Source organism: Sesamum indicum, linkage group LG13 (genome assembly GCF_000512975.1).
Source record: "Sesamum indicum cultivar Zhongzhi No. 13 linkage group LG13, S_indicum_v1.0, whole genome shotgun sequence".
In the NCBI taxonomy this organism is placed as follows: domain Eukaryota; kingdom Viridiplantae; phylum Streptophyta; class Magnoliopsida; order Lamiales; family Pedaliaceae; genus Sesamum; species Sesamum indicum.
In genome coordinates this window covers 595368-620526 of record NC_026157.1, presented here as the reverse complement: position 1 = coordinate 620526, position 25159 = coordinate 595368, and the positions used below count along the sequence as shown (strand labels likewise).

General features: G+C 34.2%; 1 protein-coding gene across 2 annotated transcripts; it reads left to right on the top strand.

The window, feature by feature from the left end:
- On the top strand, positions 2666-8611 carry LOC105176006. Of its 2 annotated transcripts, none has more exons than XM_011098669.2 (6): positions 2666-2957; positions 3769-3959; positions 4434-4513; positions 5184-6896; positions 7002-7170; positions 7683-8611. In XM_011098669.2, exons 2-6 carry the CDS (start codon positions 3878-3880, stop codon positions 8306-8308), a joined length of 2670 nt encoding a protein of 889 aa, XP_011096971.1. In that variant the 5' UTR covers positions 2666-2957; positions 3769-3877; the 3' UTR covers positions 8309-8611. The 2 variants fall into 2 exon arrangements, with proteins under 2 accessions (XP_011096971.1, XP_011096972.1); XM_011098670.2 differs by lacking the exon at positions 2666-2957 and adding an exon at positions 3034-3608.

Here is a 25159-nt window from a genome sequence, read left to right as displayed (position 1 = left end):
TCGCTCAGACTCGCTAGCTCAATAGCGATCTGCTTACACGACCTTGATACTAAATACTGACTTAAGCATTGGAGGGTCTTAGTTGGGGGCCACCCCAGCAAGCCTAACGATCTGCTACTCTTTTCTCAGGGCCCATACATCAATTTGGGAGGTAGCGACCTCGAACCATTTGGAGGATCAGTTCACCCGACCAAGGAGGTTGCATAAATTCGGATCCGGATCACAATGCTCTGAAAAAAAATATTTTTCTTTTTCACTCAATATACTTGTTTACATTTCCGGAGCAAATTTATAATTTTAATAAAAATTGGCGATCGAAACATACTTGAATATCCATAGCTTATATTTGTTCAGCTAAATAAAGAAAAATAAAAAGAATAATTGATCAAAATTGATAAAATATATTAATTTTAAATGAACATGGGTAGAAAATAACATAAAGAACAAATTGATTTATGAGATAGTTATATTATTTACGGTTGATGGGTATTTTTGATAATTAAAATTAGGAAAAATTTTTGCTTGAATCATATTTTGTCAAACCAAATCAATCCAAAACAAGTGTGTCCTACTTGTTGTGCGATTATTCCCTTTTTCTTAAATTGTTCACCAATAATACGGGAAATGCATTGTACTTGTAATATAATTAGTTCAGGTTCCATCGAGGCAGATTCGGATTGAGTCCTAATTACCACAGTCGTTATTACTGAATAACAACTAAGATATGTACTACTCCAGTACTATATCTCTTCCAGACTATCTATAGCAGATTGCCAACCTCTATTGGCAAAAATTGATAGTCGCATCCATGGTTGGGAGGGTACGACATTATCATTTGCGGGACAGATTCAGATTATTAAATCCATTCTCATGGCTTTGAGTAACTATTGGGCTTCCGCGTTCATTCTACCTAAAGGTTTTATAAGGGAGATTGAGAAGAGATTGCGCTCCTTCTTGTGGAAAGGTGCTACTAGTGGGGGCTATGCAAAGGTAGCATGGAGGGATGTATGTAAGCGAGCTGCAGAGGGAGGGCAGGGCTTAAGAGACATCGCTATTCTTAACCGTGCCTTAATGAGTAAGAAATTATGCGATGTGATTTATTGTGATAGAACATCCATATGGGTGGAGTGGTATACCATGGGCGCTTGCGTGACAGGTCCATTTGGACAATTCCTAAGCATAGAGGTTCGTGGGGTTGGAGAAAACTCCTTCGCCTACGTACCGTTATTCGACTATTGGTGGATTACCAAGTGGGTGATGGAGCTACCTTTTATTTGTGGCAGGACCCGTGGCACCCCCTCAGACCACTTATTCAAAGGTTCCCGCGTGGCCCACAACTTACTAGTTTTGGACTCTCGGAGAAACTTAATAGGGTCATTATGGATATCACGGACATGTTTGTAGATTGTACAGAATTTGCCCATAATCCATGGAGATGATGATCGTGTTCATTGGCGAGATTTGAATGGACGTCTCACTGTTGCATCGCTATATCGTATATTACACCCGTCGGGACTCAAGGTACTATCTCGGACTTCCTAAAGATCCCTAGACATACATTTATACTGTGACTAGTTATATTAGGAAAACTATTCACAACATATAAACCGTGGTTGTTTTATCTTGGCACCTGTGTTCTTTGTGATGAAGGCCTAATAGAATCACATACACTTATTTTTTCGATGTTGTTATGCCAGACGATGCCTCATAGCTCTGAGATAGGATGTTCGATTCACATGAGACTGCGCCTTAGACGTGGAGTGGGCTACTAGGAAGTGGAGAGGGAAACATATAATCAATTTATCCTACCGCACACTACTCGTTGCATGTGTCTATCATATCTGGAGAGAGCGAAACTTGTGCCGCTTTGAGCATGTTGATCGACCACCAAGCACCATTGCTGCCATCATAGTGGACGACGTTAGACAAAGAATCATTAGTGCTAATTTATCACACTCTGTTAGTACTTCTGCATTATAGAGACTATGACGTATCCCATGGCCTGTCATGAGAGAAACCGATATCTTACTGTTGTACTGTACGCATGTAACTTTTTATTAATGAAACTTACATTTACCAAAAAAAAATATATTTGTATTGAACGAGGACAACTCTATTAATATTTCTATATTGAACAACGAAGATTGACTAATAAGTTGATTAGAAAATTCTAGTCGGGATTGAATTTGGTCAAACACATGACACAATGAGTTACACTATGTAATTGGGATGCAGTTTTAAAATAATTTTTTGGGCGACATTTTTTCAATACTTATAGTCCTATATTTTATGGAATTTTCAAAATGATTTTAAAATTGAGAAAACTCAATATATTTAATCCTGTAAAACCCGTAATAAAGGACTAAATATATCGACTTTTCTCCATTTAAGATCATTAAAAACTAAATGTGTCGAGCTATTTTCTATTTTGAGATCATGTTAAAAATTTTATGAAATAAGGATTAAATTTTGAACCCCTTGTCCTAGGGACTAAAAATATGATTTTCCCTAATTCTTTTGTATCTTAAAGACCATGGCTATTGCCATGGGCCATGCCTCACTTGATTCTTGCCCAATAACAAAACGTTCTTTTCCAAAAACAGGAAAAAAAAAAAAAAGAAAAAGAAGAGGAAATAGGAGAGAGAGAGAGAGAGAGAGAGAGAGAGAGAGAGAGAGGCTTTTGGTTCGCTGGTGGTGTGATTTCCAGCAATGGACTGTCATGCTATAACCATTTCTACTTTTCTTCTCTCATTATTGCCACCTCTCTCTCTCTCTCTCCCTAACTACCTTTTCATCTTCATCTTCTTTCTACTCCATATTCCAATCCGGTTGCGTGCGGTTCTCTTGTTTCCCCTCCATCCAATTTCTTCTTCTCAATTTCTACAATCTTCTGCCCTGGTGGTTGAGGTTTGACTTTCATAGCCAACTCGTGAAGTACTGGGCTGGAGCTCTTAAGGGTGAGTGCATTATTATGGGATAATTCGTGATTCTGCAATGTGGGTTCTTTGCATCTCTGTTTTTTGGTGTGGATCAGAATTTTAACTGACAAGTTTTTGATGGATTTAGAACGTGTTCGAGGATGGCCCAGTTCTGTTGGTGTCTGAATTTGGAATATTGCGTCAATCATTTGGCTTGTTACTGATATGGAAATAGTCTGACTTTATTGTTTTTGTGGTTCTTTAATCATCTTAGTGGTTGACGGTTGAGAAAATTGGAATTGCATCATCAGATAATTGTTAGTAATGTGGTGATGTTGAGATTTCTACTGCATCTGAGATGAACTCATTTATCAATCATTTTGGCTAGTTGCTGATAAGGAAGTAGTATGACTTTATTGACTGTGTGGTTCTTTAATCATGCTAGTTAGTAAAGTTTGGAAAAGTTTACAACTCTAACATCAAATGATCTGTAATGTGATGATACAAATAGCAGTAGTCATCAAGTGATCTCTTTTCTTGGGTGATTAATTTCTGCTTTGGTTTTACAGAACTATTGGATTTTGCCATAGAAATCTCTTTACATGTACAGTTAAGGGAAATATAGTTTCTTCATTCTTGGTCAATTTCAGAGTTGAAATGATTGCAATCAGTTGGCCTCTAAATTCCCTGGTATTACTTCAAGAACCAAGTTCCTTTTCTCTGTGCAGGAAATTAGATCATGCAATTATTGTCTGAGGAGATGGGTCCTTGTATTTAACCAATTATGTATTTCATAGTTGTAAAGGGATCCATATGTTGAGCTCATATAACACTATCCCTAATTCTGCAGGATGCGGCTTCTTGCAATTTTGATCATTAATAAGTGATGTGGAGGCTCGATAGAACGGAGATGACTTATTGATGAAATTGCAGCTTTATTTCGGGGACAGTTCTGTTGCATGGGAAGCTTGTTGGACCTCCTTGACATTGGAGAGGACATCATGGCGAGGAAAGTTGGTACACATAAGAGACATGTTGGTGGTAAGTATGACCAAGTTGCAGAACTACTAAGATATGCTTTGTCAACTTATTTCCACACTTCTAAAGCTAATCATTCGAGAGTCTTCCTAATGGACATGAGATTGATTGAGTTAGATGTGATTTTGAAGTTTCTGAATTGATTATAGTTATTTATGTTTCTGTAACAATAGTTATGTACATAGCATGTGATTGAGAATTTGAGATCAATATTATGCAGCAATGAAGTTCTCTTCCCTGTTTCCACATCTGTCATCTATTGGTTCTTGTCCAAATAATTATGAACTTGAAATTGGAATTAATTTGGATCAATGGGGTTACAGTTTCACCAAAATTAAGGGCATTGATAATTTGGAGCTTATCATCATATCATCTAATTTTGTTGCACCATGTTCCCTGAAAAAGTAGAAAACTAAATATGATCTGACCAAATTCAATCAGTAACTAGAAGTAATGCTCTTTCCCACTTCTTTTCAGGACTGGAGGCTCCTAGAAACAGTTTGGAACTGCCAATGGAAACAGCCTATGGCTTATATGCTGCGAGAGATAATATACTGGTACCAAATATTCCGTTGCTTTCATGTTATAACTATCTGAGCTTTTTCATGTGTTGTCCTTGTGGAGTGTAGAACTTTTGTAACTCTGCCTCTTAGTGCTATTCTGGGTCTTTAACAGTCCGGACGTCTTGTAACTAACCTTTTTGGTGCTTTGGTTGAGTTTAGGAATTTTTCACTGTATTATTGGTTTGTGCACCTCACTCCCCAAGATTCATGCTCTTCTTGGATGGGTTCTTTTATCGAGACTCTGGTTCTTTGTAACAAGTAGTTGCATGGGTGACAATTTAGAATTAAATGCTTGGAGTTTGCCCTGCAGTAGGAACCAAACCACTCTTTTGATGTTTGAGATCCAAACTTATTCTTCTTAGCCTACAGTCTTTTCCTTGTGACTGTATAATTGCTTAGACCCAATCTTATCTTAGTGATAAGGGGCTTTCTGAGAGAATATGCTCCTTCTCACCCTTTCATGTTATAACTAACTCCTTCATTAAAACAAAACAATCTGTTGCCTGGTCTGCTATTCAAGCCCAAGCTGCTAACAAAGCTTAGCAGCCACAAGTTGTTTTGATCCTAAAAAGACATCTGAGATTCTGAAGCTGCTCTTTTTTGTTTTGTTTTTCATTTTTCTTCTGGTTTCCTCTGATTCTATTCAACTGCTTTATATATTCAGTATGCTCATGACATGACAAAGGAGTTAGCTGCTAAGGACTACTATTCCTCCGGGGCTCCAATAAAGAAGTTAATTAGTGAAGAGATATCTGAAAGACCAAATTCCAAAAAAAATGCACCAAGTGTAGTGGCCCGACTAATGGGAGTTGATACGTTACCTTTCGAGTCAAAATCAGCACCACAACTGGTTTATATGAAGAATGAAAGTAAAACGGGCAAGTTGATGGATATCAAACGATCAAGGAAGGGCTCAGATGGTCATGGTATCTCTACATCAAATTGCTCTCAGCAGCTGGAAGCTGGCTGCTTTGGCCATTACACTGACAGATATGCTGATCATGACAACAGCTATATGAAGTTGAACAGGCCTAAGCCTCGAGAACATCCTCAAGAAGAGGAACTGCAAAAGTTTAAGAAAGAGTTTGAAGCATGGCAAGCAGCAAGATTTAACGAATGTTCTAATGTTATAAAATTTAGCAGTGCCACAGCCCAGTTGATTGCACAAGAGGACCTCAACAGAGAAAAGATGTTTCTTTACGCAGACTCTAAGAGAATCACAAATAGCGAGAGGCTGAGGGAACCTAATGATTTTGCAGAAATAGTAGATCAACACCAAATGCTTACTTCTGGCAGCTGCAAAAAGAAAAACTTATGTTATTCAGCTGAGGGATATTTGAATAGAATCCCAAGAACAGACTTTAGAACCTCTCAACTCATGAATTCTGACCAGAAACTTGATAATGTTTCTGCTCCTTCCAAGATTGTGATTTTAAGACCTGGCCCTGACAGGATCGACATCAATGAGGACTTGTGGAACAGTACTCCCAGCATTTCAGAAGAGAGGGGTAGTATAGAAGATTTTCTTGAAGAGGTGAAGGAAAGGCTGAAGTCTGAGTTGCAAGGTAAAAGTGCAAAAAGGAGTACAACTGTTAGAGGAGGAGGAATTGAGACACCTTATTGGGAAAAGCCGTCAGAACCAAGAGAAATAGCTAGGCGGATAGCACAAGAGGTCAGAGATAGTGTCTCAAGGGACCTTGGGATGAATTTACCCCGTTCAGTGTCTACAAGATCAAATAGAAGTGAAGTTCAGTTAAATGCAGCAGGTTCTCCTGAGTTCATTCACAAAGATACAAGGAGATTCTTGGCAGAGAGATTGAGGAATGTTCTCAGAGGAGAAATACATCAAGAAGTGCCAAAGGTTGTCCGTAATAGTTCCAGGTTATCCATGTCGGATTTTGAGAAGGGTGGAGCTGGACAATCAAGGGGTACATGGAAAGATGGTAGAACTAGTTATCCTCAGTGTCTTACAGATGAATTAGAAAAGCAAAGCAGGTCTTTCAGAGGGGAGCTTAATGTGGGTGAAATGCATCCCAAGGATTTGTCTCCTAGGAATCTAGTTAGATCTTTGTCTGCTCCCGTATCAGGAACGTCCTTCGGGAAACTCCTTCTGGAGGATCGCCATATATTAACTGGAGCCCAGATCAGGAGGAAGCATGAAGTAATTGAGAAGGTCTCATTAAATATTGAAAAACAGAAAAAGGACAAATTTAACATAAAGGAAAAGGTTTCGAGCTTTAGGTACAGCTTGACACTTAGAGGGAGACTGTTTCGTAGGAGAGTTAAGTTGGTGGAGGGATCGGAACAAAATCAAAAGAACCTCTTGAAAGATATCACTAGTGGACCAACAGTGGCGACGAGTTTCTCTGAAACACATGTGAGGACTTTACTGACTGAAAATTATTTTCCACTTCTCGAATAGAATTAATTGCTAATCAAGTAACATTGAAATTCTAATTTATTTATTTTTAAACTTTTGTAGGAGAATTCAACTGAAGTGCCACCAAGCCCTGCATCTGTATGCAGTAGTGTTCATGAAGAATTCTGGAGGGCAGCCGATTACTTGAGCCCCATATCATCGTCAGGTGCACATCAACCGGAGGATAGCGAAATGTCCCATGTTTTCAGAGAAATAAATTCAAACTTGAATGGTTAGTAGTGAATCTCATTATTCTTCTTTTCCTCACTTATATATTAAGAGTTCTGAGCGTTGCAACTTGCAAAATTGTCCGGACTACTTATTCACAGCTTTCTTTCTCATATTCCTGACCATCTAGCTTCACAAATTATAATTAGTTTATATTTGTTCTATATTTATCATGAGTACCAATGTGTAAAATAGCAGTACAGCTAATTACTCCTTTAAGTTTGTAAAAAGGATTTCTATTTCCATTTAGGCTTTCCTAAAATGCTGGTTCAGTGTGGTTGCACAGAAAATCTCTTAGACTGAATTGAATTTATGAATTTTCTCTTGAAACCCATAATCTTTTAAAGATCAGAATTAGCCTTACTTTAATCCCATAGTTGAATTCATTGTTATCATATTAACAATCCAGAAGCAAGCAATTCAAGTAATTTACAGAATTCCCCTCCTTTGATACTGTGTCATGCAGGTTAAGCTGCTTAATTTATGTACTTATTCTTAATTCTTTTGATAATGCAGAGCTAAGGAGGAAATTGAATCAACTTGAAGGAGGTGTTCAAGAGGAAACTATAAACGTACAGCAGCCCGCTGAAGTGGAAGCAGAAATAGATGACGAAGCTGAAGCCTACATTAGAGATTTGCTCATTGCTGCTGGTTTGTATGATGGTTCGTACAGTCGATCTCTTTCGAAATGGGACCCACTTGGCAAGCCTATCAGTACTCAGGTCTTTGAAGAAGTGGAAGAAACTTACCAGAAAAACATAAATGATGAAGAAAGTTGTAGAAAAGATCATGGAGAAAAAGTAAACCACAAAATGATACTTGATTTGTTAAATGAAGTACTGCCATCTATACTGAGAGAACCAGCAAACATGTCTAGGTATGCGGAAAAGGCTATTGGTCGCGTGCAAAAGCCTCCCCATGGAAGGAACTTACTAGCGCAAGCATGGAATATCATTCAAGTATACATACATCCTCCGGTAGATAGATCTTATTATGCTCTTGATAATATGTTGGCCCGAGATTTGAAGTCCAACCCGTGGTCCAGGTTGATGGATGATGACATAAATGCTCTGGTTCGGGATATAGAATGCCAGATCATTGGAGATATGATTGAGGAAATGGTCAAGGATATCTACTCGTAACATTGAGGAAAGATTCCAAGAGTTGTGAATCATTCTCGTCTGACGGATTTGCTTGATATACATGGTGGAAATAATGGTAGAACTTGAGTAGGATCAACAAAACAGAACTTGCTGATAAAGTATCTTGACAAGTAAGTCATGCCAATAACAAGGAAAAATGTATTCAATCAGTGCGGTAGCGATTTAAAGAGGATTGTTGGGTTGAGTTGTGTGTTTATTAGAGGCTGTATAGAAAGTTGATAGGGAAGTTACTGTGTATGAACTCATTTAGCTGTTTGTCATAATTGGTTTTGTAATTTTGTATCATAATCTTATTATTGGTCAAGAACTGGAGAAGGTTGAGGTGGGATAAGGGCAAAATATTATTTTTTCTTGTTTAATCTGTAATTGTTCTCGGAAAGTTTTATAGATTGCCTAAAGATTCAATGATAAATCTCCTGTTGTAACTGAACAAATCTAGTACTAAGTATCTATTTGATGCATTCATGGGCAGAGTTCTTAAATCAATCTAAGGGATATATATTGAAAGAATAATTAATAACTTGAATCAAGCACAGCAAATGATTACTTGATCCAAACACAAATATCTTTTCTATAAGTAATTCCTAACATAAATTTAAAACACGTAACTATCTATGTTGGAAATTATGGCATATAAGTATCACATAATTGATACACGCTGCACATTAAAGAGTTCCGGTAATTACCTCAATAGTTTTGTTTTGAAACCTGCAACGGAATGAATCGAGGAACCTCGGATCTCTACGGCTTGCCTTCCAAGCAATCCCTTGGATCCACAAGCACGTCTATTGTTTTATGGGCTCACACAGTAACGAAGCAGGGATCCATTCAGTCACTTCTCATGAAAGATCGTCTTAAAGCATATGTAGTATGAACACATGTTATGATGGAGCTCCCACTCAACTTGGGCATGCCATTGCTCTTAACATCATATGAACCTGAGCATAGTCGCTATCCAAGCACCCGACTTGCTTACTCCCAGATGTCACTCTCTTAATGCCTTCTAATAGCTCGCACGTTCAGCTTCAAATAGGCCTCTTATGAAATTTGGATATACTTCACAGTTGATCGAAATATATGATTTCATCTTAACTCCTCTAGCTAAGGTGACTATTCGTTATCTATTATCCTTCTCCATTTCTCAAGTGTGAAGGTGATCAATCGAATGACTCATTTATGCCAAATGATCTTTTAAGTCTCAATCCTGCTCGCTGTCACAATGCCAGGATGATTGCCTGTGTGAAAGGGCCAATTAGGGCTTAATGACATTTCATACATTTGAAATAGACACAGTACACTAACAAAATTAAGAATCACATATTCTTTATTGATAAAAAACTGTTCTTATAGGCTCAATGTTTAAATCCTATGCAGTCTCATACTACTCACATGCCTATGGAATGCGTCTCTATGCAAAGGCTTAGTAAAGAGATCAACAATCATATCATTAATAGGAATATGCCTGAGAACCACTTCTCTTTGCGCAATAATATCACGAACTATGTGATATCTGCTATCTATATGCTTTGTCCTCCCATGGTACTTGGGGTCCTTTTCATATGCTATCTTGGTTGTGTTATCACAATAGATCACAACAACATCATCAATATGCGTCAAAATGCGCAGACTCTTAAGGATTCTCCTTAACCATATAGCTTCTTAGATTACTGATGTACAAGCAACATATTCTGCCTCCACATTAAACAAAGAGATATGCAAGGCTGCTTCTTGTTGCACCAAGTCATAGCAGCGCCTCCTAATAAGCATATCCTAATGTGGATTTGCATTCATCTATGTCCGTTGATCCATCAGCATCACTATAACCAACCAGCCTTAAATTTCCCCCATGTTAGCACAAAGCTAGATCACTTGTTCCTTTAAGATATCTAATTATTCTCTTAACCACTACCCAACGGTCGGGTCTAGGATTACTTTGATACCTACTCACCATTCCAACTGCAATGCAAAGGTCTGGTCAATACACATTATAGCTTACATCAGACTTCCTATAGTGTTAGCATACAGAATCTTAGCCATGCGTTTCTTTTCTTCTTTTGTCTTAGGTCACAACTCTTTGCTAAGAACACACCTTTTGTCCATAGGCATGTCAATAGGATTAGCATTGTGCATATGAAATCGCTCTATGATCCTTTTGACACAAGTTTAAAAGTTTCTTAGAGCAATCATGGTGTATCTTTACACCAAGTATGTACTTAGCTTCTCGCATGTCTTTCATCTCTAACGTTGAGGACAACCACTTTTGAGTGGCGACTATCATCTCCATGTTATTTCCTGCCAATAGGATGTCGTCCACGTAGAATGAAAGAATAAAAAAATTCTTCTCACTTCTCTTGGCATACACACAATGGTCCTCCTCAACCATCATAAAGCCTGTCGAGGTGATCGCTCGATGAAATCGATAGTACCACTGCCTGGATGATTGTTTTAAGCCATAAATGGAACGTTTCAAGCAACACACTTTGCGCTTTTGCCCCATCTCCTGGAAACCTTCAGGTTGATCCATATAGATTTCTTCATCCAGTTCTCCATTGAGAAATGCAGTCTTTACATCCATCTGAAACAATTACAAATTTAGGTGGGTGACAATGGCTAGAATTAAGCGAACCTCACCACTGGGAGAATGTCTCTTCATAATCTATACCCTCTTTCTAGGATAATCTTTTGCCACTAATCGAGTTTTAAATTTGTCGATACTTCCATCTGCTTTACATTTTACCTTAGAACCCACTTGTTCCTAATGATCTTACGCCCAGCTGGAAGATTTGCCAGCTCCCAAACATTGTTCTTAGCCATAGAGTTCATCTCCATTTTCATTGCAGTTACCCACTCATTTGTATTTGGTGAAGTCACAGCTTCTTCATAAGTAGCTGGTTCATCAATATCCACAGAAGCACACATAAAGGATTCGCCTTCGATCTTGTATCGAGGCCGGCTCCTCCATGTTTGCTTCTTTGTATTTGTGGATTTTGAGTTATATTCCTCCAGTGAACAATTCCCACTCAATCTAGGGTCACTTTCATTATCTCCATCGATCACTGGGTAAGAATATGGTGTCTAACCCTCAACAATGATAAATGTGTCTCCCCGAGGATCTCATAACTCATATAGTTCAAGATTCCCTTTGACTTCACTTATGCTTGGGAAATCCTCCTAGAGGAAATCTACATCGCGTGATTCAATTTCAATCATCCCTTTATCAAGGTGTTCACCTTACATCACATAGCCCTTAGAGTGCTCACAATATCTTAAAAAGATAAGTTTGCTGGCTCTAGGACCCAATTTCCCATATTTATGAGAGGTACTATATACAAACCTTGACGACCCCCATGGGAATAAGCCTTCTAAATTGGGTTTTTTGCCATGCCATAGTTCATAAGGAATCAAGGAACAAATTTGGACATGGTTTAAGATGTAGGCAATAGTCAAAATTGCATCTCCCAAAAGGATATTGGGAGATTTGCTTGTGCCATCATCAATCTAGCCATTTATAGAAGTGTTCGAATCCTCCTCTTTACAACTCTATTTTGTTGTGGGGTATAAAAAATTTGCTTGAATTGCTTAGAAAGATATTCTCGCCCTCTATCAGCCCTAAGAACTTTAAGGTTCACTTCTCTTTGATTATCAACCTCTGCCAATAATCACTTAAAACAATCAAGCACTTTTGATCGCCAATAGTCGTCAATGGAAGTGAGAAAATAAAATCCACCATGACGTGCTCTCACATTCATCGACCCACATATGTCAGAGTGGACTAACTCTAGTGAGTAGTCTTTTTATCCTTTCCAAAAGGCTTACGACAAGCTTTTCTAGCCGTACATGGTTCACATGTAGGAAGGTTAACTTTAGCGAGAGACCCCAATAGGCTTTCTCGAGTTAACCCTGTCATCCTTTCTTGTCCTATAAGTCCTAATTTTGCATGCCATAAAAACATATATATCATAGATATTAACAGAAGAAGAAACATAAGAAACAATTCATTTGCTAACGTAGCATGAAAAAACATTATTAATACTCCTAAGCTATAGAGGTCTTTTCCAAAATAAATAGACAAACCTATTTGTTCAAATAGAAAAGAAAAACCATGTCCCATCAATGCAGTATCTGAAAGTAAATTACATTGAATGTTCGATGCATATTTCACATCACTAAGGAGTAGCTCACGCCAGTGTCCAGCTTGAGTTGGTATGAACCAATCCTAAGGAGTTCCTCTTGTGCGCCATTCCCCATAGCGATGTAATAGCTGCATGTTGGCACTCAATAGTAATTCACAAATTCGGCTCAATCCATTGTCACATGTTTTGTTGCACCTGTTAGGTGAGAATTAGCCACAAAAACGTGTGAGCACACAAAAGAATTTGAAGAGCTGGGATTAGATCTTACCTTCTTTAGCTCAGTGCATTCATGAGCAAAGTGGCCCATCTTTTGACAGTTTTAGCATTTGACCTTCTGCATATTTTTCTTTTCACTCCTCTTTCCTCGACGATACTTCATTGCCTTGTCACTTTGTAGAGCCAAGTTTTGCTTTTGGCTTTGGCTAAGACTTGGTCCTGCACTAGTCGGTTTGTTCCAACGCTTGCCTTTGTGAGACTTACGCTAACCGGCATGTGTGAAAAAGACAACATGTTGAGCGCGTTTAGATTCTCTATGGTTAGCCTCAAGTTTCATATGACTGGCGACATTATCGAGCGTCTTTATTTGCTCATTGTGCGTTAGTACTAGCTTCACATGTCCCCAAGTCTGCTCAAGTAGCAGCCTAAGGACAATCAGAATTTGTTGTTCATTACTGAGCTCACAACCGGTATTTTGGAGTTTTCGAATTATATCCTTCATCACATCAAGATGTTGGATCATCGAGTGTTTTGGGTCAAACACATATTGATTGAACCTAAGGGTTAGAGTCCTTTGTCTCGTAGCATGCACGTATCAGATTATCGTGCATGCAGCTTAACATAGTAAAGCGCGCACTCATATCTTTTTCCAGCCACTTTTTGTATGCTTCTAATTCACAATGATATTTGGCAGTTTGTCCATATGCAGGCTCTATTAGCTCAACCATGCTAGTGGTGAGATAATCAAGAATCTTTTTGTGATATAGAAAATACTGAATTTTTCTATGCCACATTGCATAGTTTTGGCCATCTAATTTGCTACTACCATAAAACTCAGAAAAAGCTGGTTCGATCTCCATTACTGTATTTGCGCAAGGGTATTAGGTATCGTTCTATAATTTTATTCTGAATCCAAGTAAATATCGTTATTTTCTTTAATTCAGTGGAACTGAAAATTTCGCGTCTTTGATAGTAATCATCTCCCACAGAAATTAAAGATCATAATAATAATTACCAATTTAAGAATAAAATTGCATTTTGTCTAACAACAATAAAACATGCCATAATTAATATGAAAATGAGTTGAATTTTGGTGCTTCATTTAGAAATAATCTTATGGCATATGGTAATAATTAGCGAAATATATCCCCAAAAATTTCATAGCCTCAAAAATGGTCCACAAAATACATGTCCCATAAAAATATTACATTTGTTCGGGCCTACTACATCAATCTAAAAGCCAAATATTTATAAATAAATATTTATTTTTTTAAAGAAATAATTTATTTGTAAAGGCCAAATATTAACCAAACAGTTACAATAGCCGTACCAAATTATGGCGAAAAACTTTCGGCTACCATCTAAAAAATTAGAGGAAAATGAACTTTTGTAATGGCCGTTACAAAAGTCGGTCCATGTTATAGTAATGGCGGCAAAATTAAAAAAGGATGGGGAGATCGTTTTATTTAATTGGTCATTATAAAAATTGTGCCAAAAGCCGGTGCTGTCCCAAAATTGTAGAATCGTTACAACGGTTCTTCTATTTCAAAAATAAGTTTGCAATTACGATATTTTTAAATTCGGGAACCTGATTCATACCGAATTTATATATATATGATTGTGTCCATTAAATCATATCAAATGGTATGATTTAAAATCACATGCCCTGATTCAACGATACACCATCTTGAATAATTACTCTTATATTCCAGATATGATATCTTGATATCCATATATCCAATAAGGCTAAAACTTTTACAAATATATTATACTGTAAGTATAATCATATTTAATGGTTTGATTTTAATTTTATCAGGCCGATTGATCCATATTCAACAATGTAAGTGATAGTTGTATCAATGTAATACTAATATTTATGAATATACAAATTTATTGAACATATATCAATCTCGACCACAAAATATTTTTTACGTATTTTAATTATATAATTCCAAATAATGGATACTTTCTACAAAATTAAATTATTCAGTAAGGATTTTTATGTATATTTTAATAAAAAATAATTGATTATTTAGAATATCATTTGTGACTGCTTTATGAACTTGAGTGGCAAAACGATGTCGTTTCAATATTTGGAATACTCTTTGTAACGGCTTTATGACCAGTCAAACAATATGATGTCATTTATGTTAAGTACAAATATCATATGTTGTAACTCTCTTTATAACGACGTTATACACGGCTATATTATTTAATTCATTTAAACACGGCTCATCACGTTTTGTAATACCTTTTTCACCGGCTTTTGTAATGGCTATGATCGTTCCAAAAAAATTATGTATAAGGGGTACTTAGGAAAAAGTTTCCTTTTTTTTTCCTACAATTTTACGGCTTTGAAATAGTTTTTTCATAATGCATGCACATTATTGGGTATATTTGTTGTTAATAAGTTATTGTTTATATGTGTGATGATTTTATTGTTTATATGGATAATTTCTGTAATTTACAATTTTTTTATGATTTTTCCGTGATTTTTTATGGAAATAATTTTTTTGATTTTTTTAAAATAATTTTTGGATATTTATTTTAATTTTCTATAATTTAGGATAATTTTTCTATAATTTTCCTAATTTTTTGTAATTTTTCTGTAAGTTTAGGTGTTTTCTGTAATATTAGGTAATGTTGCAATTTTTTAGGTAATTTTCTGTAATACAAATTTAATTTTGTGTAATTTTGGATAATTATTTGTAATTTTCTGAAAAGTGATTCGGTATTTTTCTGTAATTGTTTATAATTTGAAAAAATAATGGATTTTCATGCAATTATTAGCGAAATAATGGACTTTAATTCAAATTTTATTAAAATAAAACACTTTAATTCCAATTTTGGAAAAACAATGGAGTTTATGAAAATAATGGACTTTACTGCAATTTTTAGCTAAATAATGGATTTCAATGCAATTTTAAAAGTATTTTGGATTTTAATTCAAATTTCTTTGAAATAAAAGACTTTAATGCCAATTTTAGGAACATAATAGAGTTTAGGAATATAATAGACTTTAATTGATATTTTAGGACAATAATGGACTTTAATGCAATTTTTAGCTAAATAATGGACTTCAATGCAATTTTTGGAATATTTCAGACTTTAATTCAAATTTAATAAAGAATTTTAACGCCAATTTTAGGAAAATAACGGAGTTTCAGATAATCATGGAATTTAATCTCATTTCATCAAGTTTATTAAAATTTACTGCGAAATTTAGATAATTTTGGACAATTAATAGTTTTTAATATTAATATTTTTAAATTGTAGATCCATGACTATCGGTATTCCACCTCCTCTTAAATGAGATCATAGCCCTCCAAGTCCTCCTTCTGTTTTTGGTGTGGATGCACCCCCACCACCAGAGTCGATATCCACATAACATAACCCCGCCATAGTAGGTCACCTACGGTGGGCCCTAGCAGTTCATAGGCCCCAGTCAGGCCGTGGTCCAGATGCAATATATCAGCAACCGGGATGCGAGGTACATACGTACTCAATAATTTATTAATTTATTTTATAAAATTGTCATTAATTTTGTATTATTTTTAATATTCAATTATTTTTCTAGACCGATCGAGATTTTCATACAGCAATCCATGCTATGGTCAGAGGACATTATCCGCATCCCCCGGGGAACATATCACAGATCCCACAAGAGCACCAGTTATTCTGGTTTAACAATGTAAAGGTAAGAATAATATTTAATTTTAAATAATACTCACATTTTTCATCTAATATTTATATTTTTTTAATATGTGAAATTTGCAGCTGTCTTACTGGTGGGACTGCGATGAAGAGTCGATGTTCAAGGTCCTCAAGTTGCAGGCTAGTAAATTTCTGCAGAAGCAGTTCACCGATGCTTGGAATCAATTGGCCCGACCGTTGTAGCTGGCCGAGGAGATCTAGCGCCAACTTCTGGAGTACTAGGCGAGCCCAGAATTCTAGGTTCAGTCGGCTAAGAATAAAGTCAATTAGTCAGCCAACTCAAATACAGTTGCTACTGTGTACCATAGGGGGTTGTCCTCCATTGGGGCCCACAACCGTAAGATGGTAAGTATTTTAAACTATAGATTAATTTTATTTTTATTTTTTAAATTTTTAATCTTTTCTTTAAATGATTTTTGAACAGGAGGCACAACTCGGACATCCCGTCAAACAAATAGAGGTGTTCGACAAGTGCTACAAAAAGAAGTAGGACGACCAATGGAGCGGCCCGAGGGCAACGGAGGTCACGATAAGTGTAAAAAATAATTTAATTTTTGAATTTAAAATTATTTCTTTTAAAATCTAATAATAGAGGAACGTCAAACCAGAAAAACGGTGATCAAGACCCTCCATTGTCCTCGTAAGGCTCAGTGGCCCCAAACGAGCAACAGGTGTGACTGTCAGCAACGGGCAGCTAAAAGAGGGTCGAGCACCACGCGGTTGCTGGACCATCACAACCCAGTGGGTCCACTGCTCCATCCCCCTCACTACCACAACCTCCATGCCCCATCCTTGATGATCCGGTAGCGAGGCTTGAGGAGTGGATGTGGCCGATGGGTCCACCTAGCCCAATCCTCCAGCATACCAGCCTCCAGTTGATCCCCTGGTATCCGACGACGACGACGAACACGCGGCCTATGGAGATGCTGGTTTAGATTAGAATTTTTTTATTTGTAGAACTACAATGTAAAAAACAATACTTTTATTTGTGTAATTAAATTATTTTTATTTTCTTGTTATATTATGTATTTAGATAATATTGCACATTTAAGAAACTAAAACTACCTAGATATAAAAAAAAATTCAATAATTTAGTTTTATAAAAATAATATTAAAATAGATTAAATATAATTAAACATTATAGAAAACATTTTTTTGTCTTTGCATTTGTAACAGGCTTTTGGATAAATATAACTGTCATATAATCACGAAGCCATTACAAAAATCGTGTAAAATATACTTACCATATTTGAACAAGGCCGCTCAAAATTCCGTCTCCAAAGCAATGTAAAAAGTAGTAACCAAGGCAGTTGCAAAACTAAAACCAACATACGCATAAGGGGTTACAAAGGTCGTTACAAAACTGCTGAGAGAAAAAATATGAAACTCGATACAACAACCATTACAATATAACGCATGACTGTTACAAAAAGTATTCCAAACACTACTCCTATATTCAAGCACAACCATATCTATATGTGTTACAAAGGTCGTTCCAATAATAATTATATCAAATTTAATTTTGCCATTTCAAAAATAGGTACAAATATTTTTTTTGCAATTGAACTATTATTGTAACGGTCTCGCATGGCCGTTAATAAACCCATTACAAACTGTAATGGCTTTCAAGCAAGCCGTTACAAGGATTTTGAAATGCTCAAAAAGCCAGGACTGCCGTTACAATGTTAAAAAACAGTTTCGAAATATTAACTTGGCCGTTACAAAAACCTTACTATAAAATTATTATTTTTTTGTAGTTAATAATAACTTTCGTCCTAAATTATTTTTCTATATTCTTTTTTCAAATTTGTATAATAACATATTCAAAGACCAGATATAGTCGTTATAATATAGCCTTTAGAAGATTTTCATATGGACTTTGTGAAATGTGTTGATCAAGTACTTTATCGAGTGCTACAAATCCTAACTTATGTAATTTTCTTGGCTGACGTCAGCTTTCTCTACTCAAATTCTAACATAAATAGATCATGTGTGCGCGAATAATTCTTGAAAAAGTACAAATGTAATTTTAAAATTTCTTTAAGAAAAAGTGTATTTCATATTTTTAAAGAGAGTATAAATATAGTTAACCCTTAATTCTATTATATTTATTCTCGACCCCAATCACTTAATTTTATTTAATTTAACCACTTTAAAAGTCTTCAAATTATGATATTTATTATTAGAATATTTTTCAAACACCAATAATTGAATATTTTAATTACATCTGGTCGTTGACTTGGACTTTTTCCAAAGCAAGGTCCACATGCATACCTACACATAACTTGAAGATTTCACACATCATTTTTAACAAAATAAAAGGAAGCTATTGAATAAAATTAATATTAAATATTAAATAATTTCTTTGCGTAATAATAAGATAATTATTTAACATAATACTAAAATTAGGCTGCATAAAAAATCCAGAATTCGAGACATGCAGAATTTGTATATGATAAAAACGTGTCAAAATATTTGATATAGAATAATTTTGTTATCTAACGGTTTAAATTTTTAAATACGGTAAATTACAACTGTCTTTTCTGAAATATGTCATAATTATAAATACTATTTTGTTATTTGAAAAATAATAAATACCCCTTAATATTTGATAAAATTGTGTAATCTTTGGAATGGGGTATGAAATTACGAACTTTGCTTTTGTTGTATTTTTTTAAAATTAAATAAAAATTTACAAATAAAATCAAATGTTAGCCCATAAAAAATAAAAAATAAATAAAATTATAACTTTTAGTCCACAAGGGCATTTTGATCAGTTCACAACAAAAATGGATGAAAACTGATTAGGCTAATTGTTAAAATGACCATTAAAATCAAGGAGTATTGATAATTTTTCAAATAAAAATGAGATATTTATAATAATATCAAATTTCAGGAGAATCGGGATAATATACTTTTTTAATTTAATCATATCTAATTCAATTTGGACACTGATAATAATATTGGTAGTAGACAAGTTGCAGCCTTTAGTTCTTCCTATTTGGATGCTAACTGTACAGATAATATAGTCAAAAATCACATCGTAGACAAAGATGCAAAGTTCGATTTGGCAAGCGTCTCATCAATTAGGTTTACTTCATTTTTAATTTATTAATTACGCCATTTTTCAAAAAAGTCTTATAATTTGAAATAAAAAATCTCACTTTTTTTTTGTTTTTATGTCGACTCTCGTTAAAAAGTTAATAAGAAAAAAAAACAAGTGCGGATTTATATAGCCGTTATCTTTTTAAAATGAAGAAAAACAATAACATGATTTACATATTATTTTTTCCGTCAAGTTACTAATCGGAAGTTTGTTGGATAATTGAAAATGAGAATTTTTTAAGGTGATTGGATTGTTCTCGAGAATTCTGTAAGAAATGGGATTAAAAGTAAACAAAATTTAAATTATCGGACGAAAGATATAAATTTTTCTACATGTAACATAAGGGTTCGTTTAATATTTAACCATGGATAATTAACATGGTTAAAAATAAGTAAATCATTATAAATAGTTCTTGACCATGGCCACGCACCGATTGTTCGCCGTGATTCTTGCGATGGTGATTAAAATATTTTTCATGACTTTTAGCCGTAATAAATAATTTTGTTGTTGTGGATATACTAAATTTTGCATTAATTATAATCAATAATAATTATTTATGTCCCACAACTTCTAATTCATTGCATTAAATTACAAATAATAGTAATTTTTTTAATGATATAGGATGGTATATTATGCATATATATATATATACCTATGTATGTATTATATGATTATTATTTTATTTGTGGTTTGGCCGATGAATAAATTAAGACGAGATAATTATTGTCATTTGATTATTAGTGTTTGGAAAGTGGGTGTAGTAATATACAGATATCAGAAATTAGGTGTATATATAGAAGAGGAGAGATGACTGGTTATCACGTGCGACTGCGAGCCTAACAATTCATTCCGGAAATAATGTGTTAAGGGAGTGTTTGGATGAGCCTCTGAAATTTTAAGGGTAAATTACGTTGATATTTCTCCGTTCAAGTTTAATTATATAAATATTTAATTGGTTTTTATAAAATAATAAGTATGTTTCTTATTTTTGTAGTTATAATTACACGAGTTTCAGTCGAGTTTTGCAAAATGAATCGAGTCGCTACAAGAGTTTGAGTCGAGTTTGAGCCTAAATATTTGTATTTGAAAGCTCGGGAGCAGACACTCGAGCTTGTATCTATTTCTTTAGTTCTTTTATATATTTTTTTTATTTTTAATTTTTTTATATATTTAACTACATTCAAGATTATATTAAATACGTAATTTACCCAATTTTTAAAAACTAAATGTGGAGCGAATGATTTGGATTTGAGGGAAGAATTTGGAGAAAATTTTTTAAATGACTTTATTTTAAAAGAATTTGAGATCCATCATCTTGTTATTGCCTCTATTGTGGAAAAAAAGAAAAGAAAAGATATACATTAATATTCAGTAAAACATAATTTAAATTTAGAGTTGAAAAGTTTGAAACCCTTTAAATTTAAAATTGTTCGAACAAATCCAAAGGATTTGGTATTGGTATTTGGGGTCGGATATCCATAATCTTAAATTCATCAATCCAAATGTAATTTTGTAAGATTTATAACGTTGTTGTTATTTTTTTTAGAAAAAAAAAATCAGCTTATAAATCCAGAAATAAGATATCAGAAACTTATAAGGTATTTCAATAAAAGCAAGGAGTTTTCTTAAAATTATTTTTAATATTTTAACAAACTCCTTAAGATTAATTATGAAATTGTTATTATTGATATTTTATAAGTTTCGACATCTTATTTTATCTAACTGATTAACTTATTTTTACATAATATTACGACAAATTATACATCTTATAATTCCATGTCGTTTGTAAAATTATAGATGTACCTTCGAAAAGGTGTATATTTAAACTTTGCTATTAAACAATTTACTTATAATTTAACATAGAATAGGAGTATTTATATAATTAAACTTAATTTCTACTACTAATAATGTAATTATCCTAATTTTTAGAATATGACTGCTTTACATCTTATAAACTCTAAAAACAATCTCTAAATAAAAAAAGAAAAAAAGAAACACAAAGATGGAAATTGTTCTCCAACATAAAGGGAAGGAGTTTGCAAATTTCAACCATATTAATGTACAATTTAAGTTGGATGGACTTTGTATTCAGAATCCTCACTTTATTAAGGAATAATTACATTCACCTTTTTTGGGACTTAGTTTAATTACATATAAAATTTTTATAATTTGAAAAATTATATTTAGTATTCCTGAAAATTTGCTTTTATCTAACAAATAAGTCTCTTCATTAGTTAAAATTCACCAAATTTGTTGATATTAACAAAAAAGAATCAAAAAATAAAATTTATACTTACCCCGGATTGACTTAAAACTGACTTATAGCAAGTCAAATAAATCTTCTTATGAACAAATTAGCCTTATACGTCATCACATATTAATGCATGCGATGAGGTATATCTTCACCATTACAAGGATAGTTTAGTTTGAAAAGAAATATTTGACCTGCAATAATTAAGTTTTAAGTTAATTAAGGGTAAATATCAATTTTCATTCATTTTTTTGTTAATATCAGCAAATTCGGTGAATATTGACTAATGTGGGGAGTTATTGGTTAAATGAAATCAAACCTCAAGGGTGTTAGATATAATTTTTTAAATCACATTGGGTTTACGTGTAATTACATCAAACCTAAATGATGCGTGTTGTTTTAGCACGAGTCCAATGGGATCAGGCTTGGACTATGGGCATGCATTATTTAGAGGAGAATTCGATAGAAAGAGACCTGTAAAATAAAACGTTAGCACTCCGACGCCCAAATTAGTATTAGATTTCGAATAATAACCCGAAATAATGAAAGCACGTTAAGGAAATAAAACGTGATGATGGAAAAAGAGAAGTAAAATCGAGTTCGACAATGCAATACAAGTGCAGCAAAATAATAGCAAGATTTACGCCGGTTGAGGGTATCCCCCTCGCTCGGGAATAAGTCCTCTACTTACGGTGGAGTGTCCTCCTTCATGAAGGAACCACTAGGACTTCCTATTCTTGTGGTGCCTGGATAAAATCAGTTGAGATAAGGCTTGGTCAAGTCCAATTTTTTAGGGATCACGTTGTTGGGATTGTACTTCAGGTAACGGGGAGAGTCCGGAGTGGAGGGGGACTCCCAATCCACAGGGAGTCTGCTGGGTGCAAGAGTCCAGGCTCTTGAGGAACGCCTTCTCGCCAAGCATATTACAGGGTGGTCAAAGAAGGGGGTATACATGGAAGGTCTGAATGCACACCACATGGGTCAGAGTGTGACGTATAAGTGGGAAAAGGGTTGACAATCATCACTTGGGCCCCGATCATTGGGTTCACCGAGGCGGGCTTCCTCCCTCGCGAGAATTGGGGCCAAGAGGTAGAGTATTGGGCCTCTTAACCCATTCTTGGGTTGTACCCATCACTTAGGAAAGAGGAGTGTAATTTATATAATTTATTTGATTTAAAAATATTATACACGTAACATATATATATATATACTATTATTAAAAAAAAAAAAACCTTTGATCGTACCAATTTTTTGATTTAAAAAAATTATATACGTAACATACATATATCTATACTATTATTAAAAAAAAAAAAACCTTTGATCGTACCAATTTTTTATCACCCCAATTTACCTTTTAATCAATTCTATTTTTTCAAAAAAAAAATTATCACAATAATAATTTAAATATTTTTTTTAATTATTTTATAATTCTTTTATTTCTCAACCCACTGCTTCATGTTTCCTCTCACCTTGTTCATATTTTTTTTCATTCACAAACTTTCATATTTTTAATAAATTCATAAGCTATAATTTATTTTCTAGTCTCTCACCTTCCCTCACATTTATTTCTCATCACATTTTTTCTTTTCATCTCAAACTACATTTTTATTTTTCACAATTTTTTTAAGTTTAATAGATTCTTTTTATATGTTCGTAGAACTGCATGCAACAACGACTAATTAATAAAAATAAAACCTTGGAGCTTCCGCAACGGACTGGTCATCTGGTCTGCAGTGTGACAACAAACTGGGCACATGGAAACCCTCAGTGAGGACCCACCCCACCCCGTTCAGAGGCTTCATCAATATTTGTCCTGTTTAGGGGAAGGTCAGAGGCGGCCTAGTTAAAACTTCCTTCGGAGCACTTCAGACAAACACGTTCTGTATTCTAATTCAAATCGAAATTATTCAAATTTAAATTAATTATATGATAAATATAATATATTTTTTGTGTGATTGGTGTAAAATTAAAAAAAAAATAATCAGTTACATGACAAATATATTATATTTACTTTATAATTAGTTTAATTCAAACCTGATTCGAATAAAAATATTCCATGTAATTTGTCCTAGGACGAACAATTCATATAAAATAAGATTGAGATTCATGACTTTTTATTTATTTTTGAGACGTGAACATCGATCATTAGGCCAAGAATTCAAAGAAAATTGCAATTTTAGTTCTGTTGAAAATGAATTTGACAATTAATCCCTATAATTTTAGGGGGAAAAAACGAAAAAACAGTCAAATATTGCAATCTGGCCGGAATATGGGAGTGCACATGCCGAAATTGGCTAGATTTGCAATTTTTGGTTGATTTTGTGCTTAACGTGCCAATTTTCTTAAATTATAAGACTTAATTGCAAATTGAATTCTAGTACAACTAAAATCGTCACCTGCTATCAAATATGGGATCTGCTAAGATTGATGTCACCTCGATGATGGTTCGAGATGTGCAATAGAAGATCCTTAGTGTAGAATTACCTACTGATTAGCACTTGTGCGCTTTATCGCTTATGGCGGATTCCTTGACCTGTCGAGGAAACCGTTTAGATTAAATAAGATGTATTGTACTATTATATTATTTTTTATTTAATGAAATTTACCTTTACCGAAAAGATTGATGTCCCGTAAACAAGTTTGAGGTTTGAGTTCGAGTTCCACTGAATGTGCAGGTGTTTGTCTCATTTTATGTAAGTTATTGGAATTTGTTTATTTTTTTAGTTATGTATTGAATCAATGTAATTTATTTATTGGTTTTAATCGTACTGATATATTAGTTTGAATCGAAATATTATTAAAAAAAATAAAAAAAATACGGGATCAGATTTACGATTTTGCTCAAGAACTTACATGCGATGTAATACATCGTAGTTGATCTTGTGTCGACATCAATTTCAAAAAAAAAAAAAAAAAGAGCTAAATTCCATTTTAACTCCATATATTTTTCTAAATAAATTAAGAACCTCCTTATATTTTAGAAATAGAGTAAAAACCTCCTCTTGTTTTAATAAATTTAGTAAAAGGAAAACCCTTTTCGTTAGAAGTGCACGGGCCTGAAGTGCATTTGAGCTTGAATTTTTTTATATATTTTGATATTTTTTATTTTTAATTGACTAAAATACCCCTGTATTATATCCAAAATTATTGTGAATGCAAGAGTAACGTATGGATGTAGAGTAGTAGTACAAGTCTTTGTTAGGAGAGAAGAAGTAACTAATTAATGTTGTAATAATTAGGGTACTTAGGAGAAGAAAGATGTCATGTGTTAAGAGTAGGAGGATCCAAATCCCAATTGCTCTCTCTCTCTCTCTCTCTCTCTATATATATATATATATATATGATGGAGTCTGAAGGGGTAGCTGACTCAGCTCTTACAACAGATATATATATATATATGTATATATCCT

Bases quoted from the DNA above. Each gene is read 5' to 3' on its own strand.
- LOC105176006 (XM_011098669.2), top strand. From the start codon at position 3,878: ATGGGAAGCTTGTTGGACCTCCTTGACATTGGAGAGGACATCATGGCG. The intron at 3,960-4,433 runs GTAAGTATGACC...ACTTCTTTTCAG, and splicing joins ACATAAGAGACATGTTGGTG to GACTGGAGGCTCCTAGAAAC. The intron at 6,897-7,001 runs GTGAGGACTTTA...AAACTTTTGTAG, and splicing joins CGAGTTTCTCTGAAACACAT to GAGAATTCAACTGAAGTGCC.